At 40.0% G+C, this 18,894-nt stretch overlaps 1 protein-coding gene across 19 annotated transcripts in view; it reads right to left on the bottom strand.

The window, feature by feature from the left end:
- CCDC158 (coiled-coil domain containing 158) overlaps positions 1-18,894 on the bottom strand; it is a 125,284-nt gene that overhangs the window by 66,616 nt on the left and 39,774 nt on the right. For all 19 annotated transcript variants that reach the window (XM_033214381.1, XM_033214372.1, XM_033214379.1 and 16 more), the window contains 4 exons: positions 16,361-16,475; positions 7,925-8,044; positions 5,957-6,154; positions 3,446-3,928 (listed from right to left, as the gene is read on the bottom strand). In XM_033214381.1, the coding sequence (XP_033070272.1) occupies positions 3,446-3,928; positions 5,957-6,154; positions 7,925-8,044; positions 16,361-16,475 (916 nt within the window). The remainder of the gene's footprint in view (positions 1-3,445; positions 3,929-5,956; positions 6,155-7,924; positions 8,045-16,360; positions 16,476-18,894) is intronic.

Raw genomic sequence — 18,894 nt, 5'->3', positions numbered from 1 at the left:
ATGCAGACCAGTGAGAAGGCAACTGGAAGACCAAACAAGAGAGGTGGGAGCTTAGACTGGGGTGGTTTGTGGTGGTGAAAGTATCTGGTCCTTTGAATAGAGTAGGGAATGTGAATATGACAACTCTAATTCGGCATTTCCAACTGTCAGAAACCCCCAGCATGGCATGCTTCTGCAGACGCTGACCCAAACATTCCTATTCCTTCTTCAGAGGGCTTTCCCCTACAGTCCTTTCTGACTCTTCTTTGTTAGAGGCACTACCATGTTGCCAGTCTAAGTTTGAACTCACAAAGTTGCCATGTCTTTCCCTGTCCCTTACCCCTCATACCCAGCTATTGACCAAATCCTGCCCAACCTCCAGGTCTGGATTGTCATCACTTTGCATATGGACTGCCACAGTGCCTCCTAACTTTCACATTTCTTTTTATGTGTCTACTAGAAAACTTAAATTATATATGTCACTTACACTGTATTTCTGGTAGACAGAACTGACCTAGATCCTTCCAAATAAGTGACATTTGAAAAAAAAATGGACTTTTTTGGTCATCAGATTGTTTCCCCAAATTATCCCCCTACTGGCCTTAGTATCCTGACAGATGCGATTTGACTGCTATAGCAGCAGTTTAACTGCGGAGACCAATGATACATCTGAAATATAGCCACATGACAAGCTTTTGGCTGTTCAAAAAGGATTGGCGGGGAGCTCCAGGCTTGTCTCACTACCCACCTGTGATGGGTTTGGGAAGTAAGGGCCCTAATCTGGGCTATCTGATCTCTGCCTAGCTACTCCTGGCAACTGTCACACTAAATCCAGCTGGCCTCATGCAGTAAGGGAGGGGAGGGATTTCCCTGGGACAACCTAAGGCATCACAACACACATAGGATGAGTGCTGCTCCTGTTCCACCTCTTGAGGCCAGCTGATAGAATTCATCCTTTCTTAGTCTTATTATTTATTTGTTTTTAAGAAAGGTCTAGCTCTGGGGCCCACAGTTATTAAAATAAAAGTCACTCTGCTTCTCTGCTGTCAGTGTGCGCAGTACCTACTCTGAAGAGGTGACAGCAACAAGGAGAGAAACCAAATCTTCTAGGGCTATAATTCCCCCACCTTTTTTCCTTACCAGATCACAGAAGGAAGTGGATGTGGCTTTAGGACTTGAGTTTTAAACTTAAGTTCTCTGTGTCCATGTGAAACTCTACTTACCTAGGAAATTATTCCCTGAAGCTGCTCCAGCTCCATGTTCAGGAACTGAAAATTAGTTTTACTCCCTCCAAGCCACTTCTGCATACTGATGCCAGATTCATCTGCTTCCAACACTGCCTTCTTCATGTTACCCCCTCCTTCCTACCCCTAAACCTTTCATTTCTCCCACACCATCTCTAGGCTAAATTACAGACTAGGCTTCTCCCCTGGCTTGGAACGCCGTCCTTCCTTCTCTTTGCCTAGTTTTTGCCCATTTCAGGTTCCCAGCTCTCTCTGAAGCTTTCACTGGCCCTCGAGTCATGAGCTCCACATTCCTTTGAGGCACTAACACAGATCCTGATGGATGCTCTCAGGACCAGCAGTATCCACATCGTCTGGAAACTTGTTCAGAAACACCAAATCTCAAACCCCATCCTAGTCCTACTGAATCAGAAACTCTGGGAGCAGGCCAGCAGTCTGTGCTTTAAAAAGTCTTCCAGGTGATTCTGGTTCTCACTGAGAAGCACTGCACACAGTAACATCTACTTAGGCTGCCTAGGTTCAAACCACAAGGTAGTGCTGCTCTCCAGCAAGTTAAACTCTCTGTGTCTCAGTTTCCTTAGCTGTAAAATGGGATAATAATAGTGCCTCCCTCATAAAGTTTTGTGAGGATTAAATTGATTTAAATTTTAGAGTATAAGAGTGGGATTCTCCTGTTTAGAACCTTAACACACTAGCAATCCACTAGCGATCTTCCTAAGCAAGGTAGAACCATCCTTTCTCCTCTGATATGCTCTGCCCCGCATCACACCTATTCTAAGGGTTTCATTGTAGGACTGACCATTGAGAATTCTTTCTATGTCCCTTTTCATGGTGAGTTTGGCCATTTAAAAATGTATATAATCGCCAGGTGTGGTGGCTCATGCCTGTAATCCCAGCACTTTGGGAGGCCGAGGCAGGTGGATCACAAGGTCAGGAGATCGAGACCACCCTGGCTAACACGGTGAAACCCCATCTCTACTAAAAACACACACACAAAAATTAGTTGGGCGTGGTGGCACATGCTTGTAGTCCCAGCTACTCGGGAGACTGAGGCAGGAGAATGGCATGAACCCAGGAGGCGGAGCTTGCAGTGAGCCGAGATCACGCCACTGCACTCCAGCCTGGGTGACAGAGCGAGACTCCATCTCAAAAAAAAAAAAAAAATGTATATAATCAAGTAAAAACTTAAGCAATAGAAAATGCTATTTTTTTAATGCAATGAACTTGTGTATTTCCATAAGATGCATAATTATCTATTGCTGGCCCTATTTTTAGAAGCAGGAAATTGAGGCATCTACAGTATATGTGATTTGTCTCCTACTACTCACGAAGTCAGACATAAAGGTGACATAAATCCTATGAAATCAATGTAAAAAAACATAAAATCATGTTAAATTTTGATAAATATTTATCGAGCACCTTCTGGGTGCAAGGCACAAAAATATGGGGCAGGAGGTACAAAGACTAATAAGATGTGTACCCTGGTTGAAGAAGTCTACAATCTTGTAGGGAAAAGGAGACACTGCTACGTAAACACACTCATACAGACACAGACACACACACACACACACACACAGATACGGCAATATAGAATGTGAACCAGGTTTTATCAGGTACAAATACAGTATGAGAAAGTTCAGAAGGAGACCAAAACGGGAAAGAAACTAATATTTATTAAATTTTAAATTATTAAGTTATTTAAATTTTAAATTATTAAATAGCCAGAAACTATTAATAGGCTCATTCCTTGATATGTATTTTCTGAGTTAAGCCTCACAGTAACCCAACAGGTTGTTGGGGGTTTTTTGTTTTGTTTACTTTTTGGTTTGGTTTTGTTTATCAGATATAGAACCCAAGATTCAGCACACAGTCCAGTGTTTCACCGTAACTAAGCAGTGAGAGACGGGGTTCAAATTTAGGTCTGTCTGAAGAGGGAGAAAATACTTCACACTGTGGTATCAGGCAAGACTTCATAGACTTTCTGATCTTTTTTCTCTCGTACCCATGATTTTGAGCCGTTTTCAAGTCATCCACTCCTTCTGTAATCTGATAAAAAGTATTTATCCTTTCTCACAAAAACACACATATGCACATAGAAACAAACACCTTCCAACAGTTTCAGGGTGTCCACAGATACCAAGAACCACTTTCCAGTACAGGTCATACCTGGTCATAAGAGAAATGATATTTCAGAAGTTAAACCACGAAAAAACTCAACAGACCTTAAGTTCCTTCAGTTCCATCCGCCTATCATTAATTTCTTTCTCCAGTTGAGCTTTTTCTACTTGCATAGCTCCAGCAGTTCGTCCATGCTGGCCCACCAGCTGCGTCATGTTCTCAATCTGCTGTCGTAGAATCTCGATCACCTTGTCCTTCTCTGTCATCTGCAGTTTGAGGGCCTCGCATTCTGTCTGCACATTTCTGAGGTGATCCCCTTCATTTTTCAAGTGTTGCAGCTCCTGCAATTTCAAGTCCACCCGAGAGCGGAGCTTTGTGATCTCTGCATTGGTAGCCTCGATGGCTCTCTCTTTTTCCTGGAGAGAAGTGGTCAGGTCTGATATTGTCCTCTCTGAGCACTCCAGAGTCATCTTCTTGGCTGTCAACTCTTCTACTACTTTGCGCAGCATCTCTTTGGTGGATTCAAGCTGAGCAGTCAAGGAAGATACTTTTTCTAGACTTTCATTCTTTCCTTGAATTGCCACCATCTGATTGTTAAAGAAAAGAGAATTTCATAGATTTGGGAGGATAGGTATAGGCAACCTCGAGAGATACAAGTTAACTTAAAAGCATGAAATCATGAAATAGGCAATGTTTAGTAAGATTTTTTTTTTTTAAGAGATGGGGGTCTCACTATGTTCCCCAGGTTGGTCTTCTCAAATTCCCAGCCTCAAGTGATCTCCTGCTTTGGCCTCCCAAAGTGCTGGGATTTCAGGCATGAGCCACTGTACCCAACCATGTCTAGTTAAATTAACTCAATCATTTTGCTGTCAGAACTCTAGCTCTTATAACATATGTAAGACTGACATACGCTAATTAGACCAAGGTGGAGATGGCTTAATTAAATAATAATGCTCCTCCACAATGGTGTTCTAGAGTGTGGTCTTGGGAAGTTTCTTCTGTGGATGTTTTCTGTACTGATTTAGATTAAGATAACCCTGGCAATGGGGGGAAAGGTGGTGGAATTTACAATAACTACCCCTTTACTTTTAATTTCCCTCCAACTTTACCTCTAATTATACCTCTGAGGAAAAAAAATGAATAATGGCTTTTATCCACACACACATTCATATTCTCTGATCCTTGTTTGGAAAAGCTGAAAATTCTGACTTCTAGTTGGTCCTTTCATCTTTCTTCTTGCCCAGGTTAAGCCAGAAAGTAGGTTAATGGCTTTGCCTGGTCTGGTCCTAGGACCAGACTGGTCCCTTGGTTTGCTTTCACATTCTGAGAAGCTTACACTTTTATGAGATGCTTTTTATGTCCCTGTGGCAGTAACTAGCATTAGAACCATGTATTCCTAGCACAGAAAGTACACTGCTATTAAGAAGGCATTTCCATGTTTTGCTTTTGGTGGGTGCACCGGAATGGAATGCACTCATCAGTCTCAATCAGTGCTGAGGCTCGGGGGAAGAGAGGAAAGTCTCTTTTGGGAGAAAAATAAAGCAAAAAAATCTGTTAGAAATCTTCAACCCTGTTGCTCCTCAGGCTGCCCAATAATGTGATGCTTCTATGCAGCAGAAATAAGCAATTATTAGGTTACCAATTTTTAGGTAAAAGTGAAAAGACAATTGGATAGGAGTTTAGTTTTTCAACAATGTACAAGTGAGATAAAGCTTGACACATTTAGTTTAATTAGTGGAGATATATATATATATATATATATATATATATATATATATAAAAACCCAGCACGGTGGCTCATGCCTGTAATCCCAGCCCTTTGGGAGGCCGAGGCAGGTGTATCACCTGAGGTCAGAAGTTCACGACCAGCCTGGCCAACATGGTGAAACCCCATCTCTATTAAAAATACAAAAATTAGCTGGGCGTGGTGGTGCATGCCTGTAATCCCAGCTACTTGGGAGGCTGAGGCAGGAGAATTGCTTGAACCCGGGAGGCAGAGGTTACAGTGAGCTGAGATTGTGCCACTGCACTCCACCCCGGGCAATAAAGTGAGACTGTGTCTCAAAAAAAAAATATGTATACACACACACACAAACACACACACACACACACACACGCATATGTAGGCCGGGCGCAGTGGCTCACGCCTGTAATCCCAGCACCTTGGGAGGCTGAGGTGGGCAGATCATGAGGCCAGGAGATCAAGACCATCCTGGCTAACATGGTGAAACCCCATCTCTATTAAAAATTCAAAAAATCAGCTGGGCGTGGTGGCACGCGCCTGTAATCCCAGCTACTTGGGAGGCTAAGGTAGGAGAATCGCTTGAACCCTGGAGGCGGAGGTTGCAGTGAGCTGAGATCGCGCCACTGCACTCCAGCCTGGGTGACAGAGGGAGGTGCGATCTAAAAATAAATAAATAAATAAACAAAAAATAAAATAAAATAAAAAAATAAGTGTCAGGTTTTCATAAATTGCTCACAGAATCCATAGCTTTATTTTAGGAGCCATTTTACGTCCATATATGTTAAAAATAAAAAGCTCTATTTAGACATAAAATATATTTTTCCCCCAGAGGAGACTGTTTGGCGATGGCACAGCCTGTGCAGGTGCTGACCTGCCGCTCCATCTGGCCCTGACACTCGCTCTTCAAGGCCTTGAGCAGGGCTTCCAGGCGCTGCACCTCCATGTTCCGGTCGTCCAGTTCCCGCCGTAGATGGTCAATGGTGATGCTGTTGCCTGTGTCTCGGTCCCACAGACGCTTATTCTGCTCCTTCTCCAGACTCAGCTCCTTCTCCCTTTTGTGTAGATCAGCCTAAAAAAAGAGAGGAATGCTTTTTTCCTCCCTGCTATTAAATAATTAAGATAAAACATATTGTGTTTGTATCATGTTTGGAGTTTTTATGTGATTTCAGACACCTTTGATTTTGGAATCTGATTCCTTTTTAATGGCTTAAGAGCAATTATTTCCAAGAAAAATAAGTTAACATTTTGCTTAAAATTTCTAGCATTACAAGTCTATCTCGAGGGACTAGACCTCAAATAATATACAACGAAAAGGAAAATACAGTAGATTTTAAAAGTGTCCTGTTTTTAAGTCTTGCATTTTCTAAGAAAGACATTATACCTCACATCAAGTATGCTCCTATAATAAAGAAATGCTCAAAAGCATAAAGGAAAAATGATAAGTAATGGAGAAATGGCAGAATAGTGGCTGGTACTGGAATTGGAGTAGCATCTGGGCTGTGAATAGAATTACCTCCCTTTTCAGTCGCTTAAAAAATACAGTGTTGAATAGGAGCAAAAACTCTACAGTCAGACTAGTAAAAGCAAAGATCTATCTACGCTCAAATGACTTATGATCCAAGAGAAAGTTAAGACATAGACATAAGTAACTGGAAGTGGTTTTTCATTAAAAGGACAAAGATAGGGAATAACAGACAGAATCTCACTAAAGGGATCAAAATGCTTCAGGATAGTATTTGAGTTAGACCTGAAGATGCAGAAATTAGGAAGAAGGGACAGGAAAGGGGCCTGTGTGTTTGCATGGTGCACCGGGTCCAGGTAGAGAGAAAGGATTGGAAAGGTTAGCAGGGTTATGGATCATGAACAGTACTGAAAGGGAGAGTGTCTGATTTTACGGAGAAAGTAATTTTGAGTTGAAGAGTGACATCACTGGAGCTATATTTTAGAGAGATGTATGCGGCAGCCCTTTACAGGAAGGAGTGAAGAGGAGAAAAACTGGAGTTGGGAACATCAGTAAGGAGACTGCCGTACTCTAGGCGATGAGTAATGAAGGGTTGAAAGAGGGGTGGTGACGGTAAGAATGAAAAGGGAGGCCAGGTTTGAGGATCCTTCAGACATTCAGTCTCCAAGATTTTCAAATTAGATAGAAGAACACTGAGAAACATGCAAATGTTAGATAAAGAACTGAAGAATTACGCCAAGGTTAAGAGCTTCTCTACACAGCTCTCAGTTCTATCCTTACCTCAGCTCATCAAACCCTTGTCAGCCTGCGAAGGATGGCTTTAACAGCAAAGAGCACAATTCCCTGCAATGGAGTTTGGTAAGCTGAGAAATTTATTCTGTTATACCACTAATACCACAAAAGGGGGTTCCAAACATTTCCTTTCCTAAAATCTCATCCTATAGTTCCTCCAACAGAGGACAGAGTTGCTTCATTATGAGCACCATCATACCGTCCTTTTCTTTTAAAACAACTTCACCTAACCGTCCATTCCAAATTTCTATATACACAATTTGTATGTGTTTTGAATGTTATTTGGCCTTAAAATGAACATGTGACACGACTTCAATTTAATGGAATATGGCATCTACTTGAAAGACTATGACTATGTCAAGATCTCCTTCACCTAATACTGTAATAGCTCTGCTTAAGAAAAAAATTAAGTATACAGAATATATTTTATATGCAAAACTTGAATTGTGTCTAAAATAATCTGTTGCATGTATGCACAAACATTTTATAAATTGGTAATTTTATAAAGGAAACAAGTTTTGTGATATATTTTGGTAAAAAACTTGCCAGAATTAATCTTATTCATATTTTAAAGCATAATCTTACCAACAGCTTTTGAAGTTGATCATCTAAATTTCCAGATTCCTGACTGAATTGATCACGCTCTGTCCGGGCTTCAGTTAGCTCTGAGCTGGCAAGGACTAACTGCTTTTCCAGCTCTTCTATCTGAAAGGAAAGTACAAATTGAACAGTGCCTGATTATGACAGTGGGTAATATAAAATAAATATAGACTTTGGAAAATAAACGGTATTATTTTGAGAACAAAAATAAAAGTTTATTGTGAGGCTGGGTGCAATGGCTCACGCCTGTAATCCCAGCACTTTGGGAGGCCGAGGCAGGTGGATCACCTGAGGTCAGGATTTTAAGACCAGCCTGGCCAACACGGCAAAAACCCATCTCTACTAAAAATACAAAAATTGGCCAGGCATGGTGGCGGGCACCTGTAATCCCAGCTACTTGGGAGGCTGAGAGGAGAACCGCTTGAATCCGGGAGGCAGAGGTTGCAGTGAGTCAAGATCATGCCATTGCACTTCAGCCTGGGTGAAAAAGTGAAACTACATCTCAAAAAAAAAAAAAAAAAAAAAGTGTATTGTGATGTGTTTTAAAGTTTTTTTTTTTTTTTTTTTTTTTAGAAAATCTATGCTGTATTTAGCCAGGGAAATTAGACAAAATGAAATATTTAGTACTGTTGAATTTGGGAACTACCTGTAATACATCTGTCTCCTGTTTCCATACCATTCAAGATTTATTTTCTGTGAAGACATGTTCTATAATTTGGTATTTAAGAAAGCTTGAGGGTTGGCCTATGCCTGTAATCCTTTGGGAGGCCAAGACAGGAGGATCCCTCGAGCCCAGGAGTTCAAGACTAACCTAGGCAACATAGGGAGACCCCATCTCCACAAAAAATATTTTTTAAAAGATTAGCTGGGTATGGTGGTGCACACCTGGGGTCCCAGCTACTTGGGAGGCTAAAGTGGGAGGACTGCTTGAGCCTGGGTGGTTAAGGCTGCAGTGAGCCATGACTGCATCCCTGCACTCCAGCCTGGGTGACAGAGCAAAACTGTTTCAAAAAAAAAAGGAAGCTTGATATGGCATAAATAACATGCTGCAGAGCCTACACAAATGAACTGTATTATACTTAGAAGAGCTATTTTGCTTCAGAATATCAAAGTTTCGGTAATAAAAGGCATTGAATATAAAAGAATGAATGGTAATAAGTTATTAGCTATTGTCATTATTTTATATTCACTACTTTTTTAAAGGATGAATTTATATATATTTACATTTACAGTCGGACAATTTAACCATTCTAACCCTCATTTTGTTCAACTATTAATGTAAAATGGGAATAAAAGTACCAATTTTAGAGGATGTTGAAGTGCATTTTATTCCGACAAGGCAGCTGTTTGATCTGTTTAAATACGCATTTCTATGACACATGCCATAAAACGCATCACTGTTAATAGCATTTCTAGTTTTTTTTTTTTTTTTTTTTTGAGATGGAGTCTCACCCTGTCACCCAGGCTGGAGGGCAATGGCACGATCTCGGCTCACTGCAACCTCCACCTCCCGGGTTCAAATGATTCTCCTGCCTCAGCCTCCCAAGTAGCTGGGATTACAGGTCCCCACCACCACGTTCAGCTAATTTTTGTATTTTTAGTAGAGATGGGGTTTCGCCATGTTGGCCGGGCTGGTCTCGAACTCCCAACCTCAGATGATCCACCCGCCTCGGCCTCCCAAAGTGCTGGCATTACAGGCGTGAGCCACCGTGCCCGGCCTCTATAGCTCTTAACATCTAGGTTCAGTGTATGCTAAGAGGCTAGGATCTCAGACTGTGGAGACTAAGGGTTTATATTTTAGCTGAGCCACACAATATCATAACTTAGATAATAAGATATTAAAACAATGAGAACATGTTGATACTTAGTTATATGGTGATACCTTATCTTTAACTAGGTATCTACCATTACTATTTTATCATCTACTTTCTAGTAACAGGAAATCTTTCACTTCTGCATAAATGCTACATATTCCTTCTTACCTTTAAGGTGTCTATGTAGTAGGTTTCCAATCTACTGTCAATAATAAAACCTGGTTTGGATGATGTACTATGATAAAACTTTCTTAACTAGAGAACATTTGACTAAGACTAACTTTTTCTTGACAACTTTCTAGTTTTACTATTATTTATTTTTAAAGATCTTCACTTATTCAACATATATTGAATTATATTATCTATACATACATATACACGTCTCTCTTTAATAATCAAATAATAGAAGTTATACATATATATCTACATATACACATATGACTAAGAAAGTACTAATATAGGACTATAAGTTTCCCATTTACCTACAGAAATCAGAATATAGACTTTAATATTTATATTGGCTATATTCCTAAACTGACTTTGTATCTGGCTGCATGCTAAGTATAAAAAGTAGTTCACAAGAATTAGGTACACATAAAATATTAGATTACTGTCTAAAATGTATTCCTAGACTCTAATAATCCAATAAAGTACTTTCCAGGAGGCTGAGGTGGGAGGATCACTTGAGACCAGGAGTTTGAGACCAGCCTGGGTTGCATAGTGAGACCCCATCTCTACAAAAATAAAAAGAAAATTAGTGTGGCATGGTGGTGCATGCCTATAGTTTTGGCTAGTCAGGAGGCTGAGGTGGGAGGCTCGCTTGAGCCTGGGAGTTTGAAGCTGTAGTGCGTCATGATCTTGCCACTGCACTCCAGCCATGGCAACGGAGTGAGACCCTCTTAGAAAAAAACAAAAAAGGACTTCTTGTGCTCCTTTTGGGGCATATATAGGAAAATAAATGAAAAAGCCCCATAAAAATTCAAGTTCTGTAACACAGGTAACTTCCTAAGAAAAATGAAGGAACAGTATCAGTTGATAAAATCTCTTCACTTTTATTATCAGGAAAGACTAAATCAGCACACACTTAGTAAATACAGTAAGGGGAAGAACCACAAACTTTACTGTTACACAGTTATCATGTTTGCCTGGCAAGGAATGGGTACATGAACACGATCCGAAGGGCAACATGATCAGGCGGAGAGCCAAACACCTTAGGTTCTTGTCTGGTTTCTGTTACATAACTTCTCTGTGTTTCCATTTTTTTAATCTATCACTGGAAAGAGTATTCTAGATGATCTCTCATGTTCCTTTCAATTCTAATGCTTTTTTTCCACGAGAACAGTATTAATAAAGCTGAAATAATTTATTTTCCACCTGTCTTTTGAGCTATAAATTCAACAAGAACATTTCCAATTTGAATTAATCATATGATTAAAATAAATGTTTTCTACTCCTAGCCTGGCATAAACCATTTCTATCCTTGAGCAAAGAAAATAATTTGTATATATGCTTTAAAAGCTTAAATTAAGATTTTCTCTTTTGTCTGCTTTCACTTAAAAAAAACTTCTGGATAATCATTTCATAACATCAAACTTGACATGAGACCAAATTAAAAAAAAACAAAGAAAAAGAAAAGAGCCAAGTCTTATCTTTCCGTCTGTTTATTAAGTATAAGAAGTTCCTCCAGCCCCCTGCAGGAACATTTGTTTTGTGGTTGTCAGTACTGACTCAGCTGCTATAGCTCTGCTTTTACCTTTCACTTTTTAGAGTAAAAACATTTATATTAATCAATTAAAAAGATAAATAGAGAGTGAAAGGGAAAACCATTGAAGTAGCAGCTGAGTTGATATAAACAGCTGTAAAAAACACTATAAAGAAAAGCCTTTAAAAATATCCAGAATAAATACTGACATCTGAGATGTATTAAAGATTTTTTTCTTTTGCTTTTATTTTTACATAGTAGCACTGGTTTTCCCTTTCACCATCTATGAATGCACTTTTTGGTTTGGATCACTGGACAAATGAGTATTGGGATTTCATTCTAATCTCACATTGATTTTAGAGATATTGCCAATCATATCAAATCACATGAGGTTTGGTTTGACTGTTGTTGGTGGTGTTTTCTGTTTTTCTGTGCTCAAAAAGACACAGCTATGGAGTAATAAGGGATGCTACAGGCCAGCATGGCGGTGCATTGGCATAACTATGCAGAGGTTTGCACAGAATCTTCCTGCACAGTATATAGCTCCAGCCAGTGCTACTAAATCATCACTTTTTTAATAGAAAATTCAGCCCCAACTGCTTTCAAAGTAGTAAAAATAAACGTTGAATCAAGATCATGAGCGAAAGTCAGTGTCCTGTTTTCCTCTCTTTCTTCTAACCTACTGCTCCAAACAGCTAAGGTGTGAGAAACTGACTACAAGTGCTAGAACTGTACGTAAATTGTCTCTGCACGGCTATCTAAGGGTCTCTTACAGGTAGGATGACTAAATATAGGCTTTATCTTCCAAACGGGGACACTATGGAGATGAGAGGTAGCATTCATAAAACAGGACACTAGGCTAGTCAAGATCAGGACACTTGTTGTCAAAAAGCGAAAGTTAAGAGTAAAGCCAAATCTACAGAGCCAATAGTGACAGCTTCTACTGGTCCAAATTCGTAAAGGGGAATTCTGGAGGTTCTCCTAAAATGGAAAGAGAAGAATAGAAAACAGCATTACAGTAAAACACTTTTGTAAGCTACAAAAGCTACATCTCACATTTTTTTCTGAAGTACCATTTCTATGTTTACCAGCATAAAATAATTGTGTTAATCTGAAGAGAAATATTAACTTCCAAAACAAGTTTTGTCTTAATTTATGCATTCTAGTTGGAAAAGTTTTGTTTAGACCACCATGTCATCAATTTTTAAAAGTAAAAACACTTTTTAAAATGAAGAAATCTGACCTCAGGAGAAAATACTAATACCGCCCCTCATAAAACATGTTGATGTTTAATATCAACACACCTTTATTAGTTTTCTTTCACACAAATCTCACCTTTTTTTTTTTTTTTTTTCTGAGACAGGGTCGCACTCTGTTGCCCAGGCTAAAGTTAGTGGTGTGATCATGGCTTACTGCAGCCTCAATCTCCCAGCCTCAAGCTATCCTCCCATTTTAGCCTTTCTAGTAGCGAGGACTACAGGCTCACGCTACCATGCCCAGCTAACTTTTTATTTTTGTTTTTATTTTTGTAAAGACAGAGTCCCACTATGTTGCCCAGGTTTGTCTCAAGCTCCTGGGCTCAAGTGATCCTCCTGTCTCAGCCTTCCAAAGTGCTGGGATTATGGGTGTAAGCCACTGCACCTGGCCATGAATTTCATTTTAATCACAGCTTTTATGTATTATTTCCTTTGATATTTTTCCTTATTGTTATTTGAATAGTACATACCGAAATATGCACTGAAGCAACAGAGAAAAATAGATTTTAAGGTTTTCATAAGCTTTAGCAATATCAAGTCATATGAAAATAAAAATTAAGCAGAATAATTTGTTTTTAGATTTTATGTTCAATTCATTATATTGTATTTTATAACAATACAATTTTTTATGAGCCAAAGTGAAATCCTTGTTATTCACTTGTTTGATTTTCCTTGCTCAGCTACACCATGTAATTAACGTCACCTTAGGCCAGAGTGTACTTAGCTATATTTACATGGCAGTCATCTCTCAGTGCTCCCTGACCAAATCAAAGGGAGTTACTGTTAAGGCAGTCTAGTTAACCATCAACTAGGTGCCAACTCTATTTAGGGTCACTGTGGTGTATTATAAATCTCAGTGATTTATTAAAACTAATGAAGCTGATATGCCCTCCTTATTTCCGTTAGCTGTTTACTATTTAAGACTGTCAAAAATTCTTGGCCGGGCACGGTGGCTCAAGCCTGTAATCCCAGCACTTTGGGAGGCCGAGGCGGGCGGATCACGAGGTCAGGAGATCGAGACCACCCTGGCTAACACGGTGAAACCCCGTCTCTACTAAAAAAATACAAAAAAAAAAAAAAAAAACTAGCCGGGCGAGGTGATGGGCGCCTGTAATCCCAGCTACTAGGGAGGCTGAGGCAGGAGAATGGCGTAAACCCAGGAGGCGGAGGTTGTAGTGAGCCGAGATCCGGCCACTGCACTCCAGCCTGGGTGACAGAGCGAGACTCCGTCTCAAAAAAAAAAAAAAAAAAAAAATTCTTGCTGAGCCACTATTTACATTAGAGCAAAATCAGAGAATGATTCTAATATCATGTTTGTATCTATATGACTCCAAAACATTCATGTAAAAAGCCTGCAGTCATTCATTTGGATCTCGTGCTTCTACAATGCCAGAGATTTAAATGCTTATAAAAACTTAGAAATTCTTTTATATATTTTAGATGGATATTTCAGAATTTGTGAAAAAATTTCCCAATATGTCCAAATCAGCATGATACTATATATTGGGCCAAATGCAAATTAGCAAACAATGGGTGAGGCTTCTGAAAGGATAATTTTTCCAAACAACAGTATAATAGAAAGCTATACCAGTTACCAATCATGTAAGAAACCACAGGTGAGTTGAGCTTTATTTAGTACTTTGGTGGCTTTTCATAAAGTTTGTCAATAGACAATGGGTACTTAATTTTTCCAAAATGATTTGTGATTATTCATGAATATGCATTACTACATTGGACTGTAACACAACAGCTCTCTTATTTCCTCTCTCACTGTCAGAATGTCAGCTCTCACTTCTGCCAGAGTGGCTACCTCCACTAGACCCAAGTGAAAAAGCACCCTTCCACCCCATGGTGCACTGAAATCAGCCCCTCCTGCTGTTGTCTGCAGGGTGCAGTCATGACCTTTTGGTATAGGCTTGGTCTGCCCAGACTGCTATCAATCATCAGGGGAAAAGCTTGTCCTGAGAAAAGAAACTAGAACACAAAAAGCAGGCTTCAGAGAGACGGAGAAAAGCGTATGCTCCTCTCTGACCTTTTGTTTGTCGAGTGTACCCTTTAAGCGGTCTAAGGTCTCTTAAGGTTGCTCAGAGGTAGCACTGGTTGAAATAACATTGCCGCAAGGATTTAGGTTAAGGGAGGTTTACAAAAGGAGGTTTACAAAAGGAGGCAGTGTTATTCAAACTGCAACCCACCAATAAATTATGAAATCAATTTAGTGAGCTTCAAATCAGCATCTGAAGGGAAGAGAAAATAGCCAGCATCACATGTAATAGGAGTAAATATTGCTTTATGAATCTTGCTTCAGTTGCATGTGTGTATTGGATCATAAGATGAACTATATTTCTTACTGTGAGTAGCAATGGAAAATATTTGGAAGACACTGCTGTAAAGGACCCACACCTATAACTGAGATTATACAGTTTCGTGTTACTCTCTATGGCTTAGACTTTAGTAAAGTCATGTCTAAATTCCACCCTCAGCTTAGATAAAGGTTGAGGTATCTTATTTCCATGCTTGAACCAAGGAGAAACAGCCCCCTCCTGTGGCCGGCCGGAGTGATAATTAAAATGAGGGGTTGCCCAAAAAAGGGCAAACGTCTGGAAGAATTCGTGCTGCAATATATAATTCTTCCCATATGGAGCTTTCCTCCATGTACTGTTACCCTATAGAATTGGTTTCATTTTATAAAGGGTATATGGCAGCTTCCTTATACTCTCTTTCTTCTAACCTACTGCTCCAAATAGCTAAGGTGTGAGAAACTGACTACAAGTGACAGAACTGTACGTAAATTGTTTCTGCACGGCTATCTAAGGGTCTCTTACAGGTAGGATGACTAAATATGGACTTTATCTTCCAAATGGGGACACTGTGGAGATGAGAGGTAGCATTCATAAAACAGGACACTGGGCTAGCAGGTGTAAACCGAGACTGTCCCAGGCAAGTAGCCTTGGGTGATCACCCTTCTTACAGGGAATGAAGAACACCACTCCTCTTAATGGCAACTCCTTGTTTGTTTTTTAGGGTCTTACTGTTATACAAATGATTGAAATCAACAAAATCCTAAGCTCTGGATAAATAGATGACAATGATACTGAATAGCTTCTCATTAGCTATGGAAAGTGAAAGAAAAAAACAGAATATCAAATGTTAATTAATGTGGTTTTAAAGTGAATTACATGATGAGAGATGAAGACTTATCTTCCTAATAATTTTTATGTAATTAATTCATTTAATTATTCTTAAAGTTAATTCAGTTTGGTAACTTCACAATGATTAAGAGTTAGGAGTTGAAGTAAGAGAGGAGTTAGGCCCCAAAAATATTGAGTAGCAGGGGGATCAGAGCTGGTATGGAAGTATATGCTAAAGGTTAGATAAGTAAAAATAATTAAGATGGTCTTATGTTTAATGTATTTTTTTAGAAACTTACTTGAACTATGCAAAAAATGTTTTGCTAAGAATGAGAGTACATAATTTAAATAAAAATTGTTTATAGCTTAAAATATAATTTAGCATGCTCTTACTCCAGCTTATAAACTGCTTTTAATGTGAAATTACTTTGATTCCTTATTTTCAAATAAACTATTAATAAAATAATATTGATTCTGGCTATTATAGTCTCTAGAAGCAGAGCAGCAAAACCTTAACTCACCTTGTCTTCATACATCCTTTTGGCTTCCCTTAATTCAGAACGTAGCTGAGAAACAGTAGATTCCAGATCGCTGAGCTGACGCATATACATAGAGTTTTGATTTCTTGCTTGCTCTCTAAGAAGAGTTTAGAAGGAGAATAAATGCAAATAGCAAACTAAGAATAAGAGTAACACCTGAGTATTCTAGCTTTTTGACACTACCACTAGTTATTTTATATGGCATTATTAAGCCAATAGTCTTTTATTTTCCAAAATTGACTCAAAAGCTTCTGCTCAAATATATTGTAAACCGCAGAAGCTGGGTGACAGCTGTATGGGAGTGCATTACACTATTTTCTCTCTACTTTTGTATATGATGGAAAATGTCCATATAAAAAGTTTTAACATACAACTCAAATAAAATTATTTCTATGCATATACACACATTTTACTTATATTCATATATATTACACACACACACACATACATACATACACACACACACAAACACAGAGATATGGTTTGGTTCTGTGTCCCCACCCAAATCTCATGTCAAATTGTAATCCCCATACGTCGTGGGAGGGACCTGGTGGGAGGTGATTGGATCGTGGGGACAGACTTTCCCCATGCTGTTCTCATGCTAGTGAGTGAGTTCTCACAACATCTGATAGTTTATATGGCACTTCCCTGCTTTCCTGCTCCATCATGGTAAGACGTGCTTGCTTTTCCCATGATTGTAAGTTTCCTGAGGCCTCCCAGTCATGATTCCTGTTAAACTTGTGGAACTGTGAGTCAACTAAACTTTTTTTCTTCATAAATTACCCAGTCTTGCGCAGTTCTTTATAGTAGTGTAAGAATGGATTAATACAGAAAACTGGTACCAGGAGAGTGGGGCACTGCTACAAAGACACCTGAAAATATGAAAGTGACTTTGGAACTAGGTAACAGACAGAGGTTGGAACAGGTTGGAGGGATCAGAAGAAGACAGAACGATGAGGGAAAGTTTGGAACTTCCTAGAGACTTGTTGAATGGTTGTGACCAAAATGCTGATAGTGATATGGACAATGAGTCCAGGCTGAGGTGGTCTCAGATGGAGATGAGGAACTTCTTGGGAACTGGAGTAAAGATCACTCTCACTATGCTTTAGCAAAGAGACTGGTAGCATTTTGCCCCTGCCCTAAAGATCTGTGGAACTTTGATCATGACAGAGATGATTCAGGGTATCTGGCAGAAGAAATTTCTAAGCAGCAAAGCATTCAAGATGTCACCTGGCTGTTTCTGAAAGCATAGTCATATGTATTCACAAAGAGAGGTCTGAAACTGGAACTTATGTTTAAAAGGGAAGCACAGTGTAAAAGTTTGGAAAATTTGCAGCCTGACGGAAAAGAAAAACCCATTTTCTGTGGACAAATTCCAGCTGCTGGCTGTAGAAATTTGCCTAAGTAAAGAAGAGGTGCAAGACAATGGGGAAAATGTCTCCAGGGCATGTCAGAGATCTTTAGGCAGCCCCTTCCATCACAGGCCTGGTGACTTAGGAGGAAAAAATGGTTTTGTGAGCCAGGGCCCACTCCACTGCTCTGTGCATCCTCAGTACATGGCACCCTGTGTCCCAGCTGCTCCAGCTCCAGCTGTGGCTAAAAGGAGCCAAGGTACACTCGGGCTGTTGCTTCAGAGGGTGCAAGCCCCAAGACTAGGCAGCTTCCATATGGTGTTGAGCCTGCAGGTGCATGGAAAGCAAGAGTTGAGGTTTGGGAACCTCTGCCTAGATTTCATAGCATGTATGGAAATGCCTGGATGTTCAGGCAGACGTCTGCTGCAGGAGTAGAGCCCTCATGGGGAATCTCTACTAGGGTAATGTGGAGGGGAAATGTGGGGTTGGAACCCCCACACAGAGTCCCCACTGGGGCACTGCCTAGTGGAGCTGTGAGAAGAGGGCCACTATCCTCCAGACCCCAGAATAGTAGATCCACAGGGAGCTTGCACTGTGCACATGGAAAAGCCACAGATACTCAATGCCAGCCTGTGAAAGCAGCTGCAGAGGCTGTACAATGCAGAGCAACAGAGGCAGAGCTGCCCAAGGCCTTGGAAGCCCCCACCTTGCATCAGTGTGCCCTGGATGTGAGACATGGAATCAAAGGAGATTATTTTAGAGCTTTAAGATTTAATGACTGCCCAGCTGGATTTTGGACTTGCACGGGTCCTGCAGCCCCTTTGTTTTGGCTTATTTCTCCCATTTGGAATAAGAGCATTTACCCAATGCCTGTAATCCAATCGTATCTTGGAAGTAACAAACTTGTTTTTTATTTTACAGGCTCATAGGCAGAAGGGACTTACCTTGTCTCAGATGAGACTTTGGGTTGTGGATTTTTGAGTTAATGCTTAAATGAGTTAAGACTGGGGGACTGTTGAGAAGGGATAATTGTATTTTTTTTGAGACAGAGTCTTGCTCTGTCACCCAGGTTGGAGTGCAGTCTTGGCTCACTGCAAGCTCTGCCTCCCAGGTTAATGCCATTCTCCTGCCTTAGCCTCCTGAGTAGCTGGGACTACAGGTGCC

The sequence above is a fragment of the Trachypithecus francoisi genome, unplaced genomic scaffold (assembly GCF_009764315.1).
Source record: "Trachypithecus francoisi isolate TF-2019V2 unplaced genomic scaffold, Tfra_2.0 Lachesis_group1, whole genome shotgun sequence".
NCBI classification, from domain to species: Eukaryota; Metazoa; Chordata; class Mammalia; order Primates; family Cercopithecidae; genus Trachypithecus; species Trachypithecus francoisi.
The sequence above is the reverse complement of the archived record's forward strand: the minus strand, read 5'-3'. Positions and strand labels throughout refer to the sequence as shown.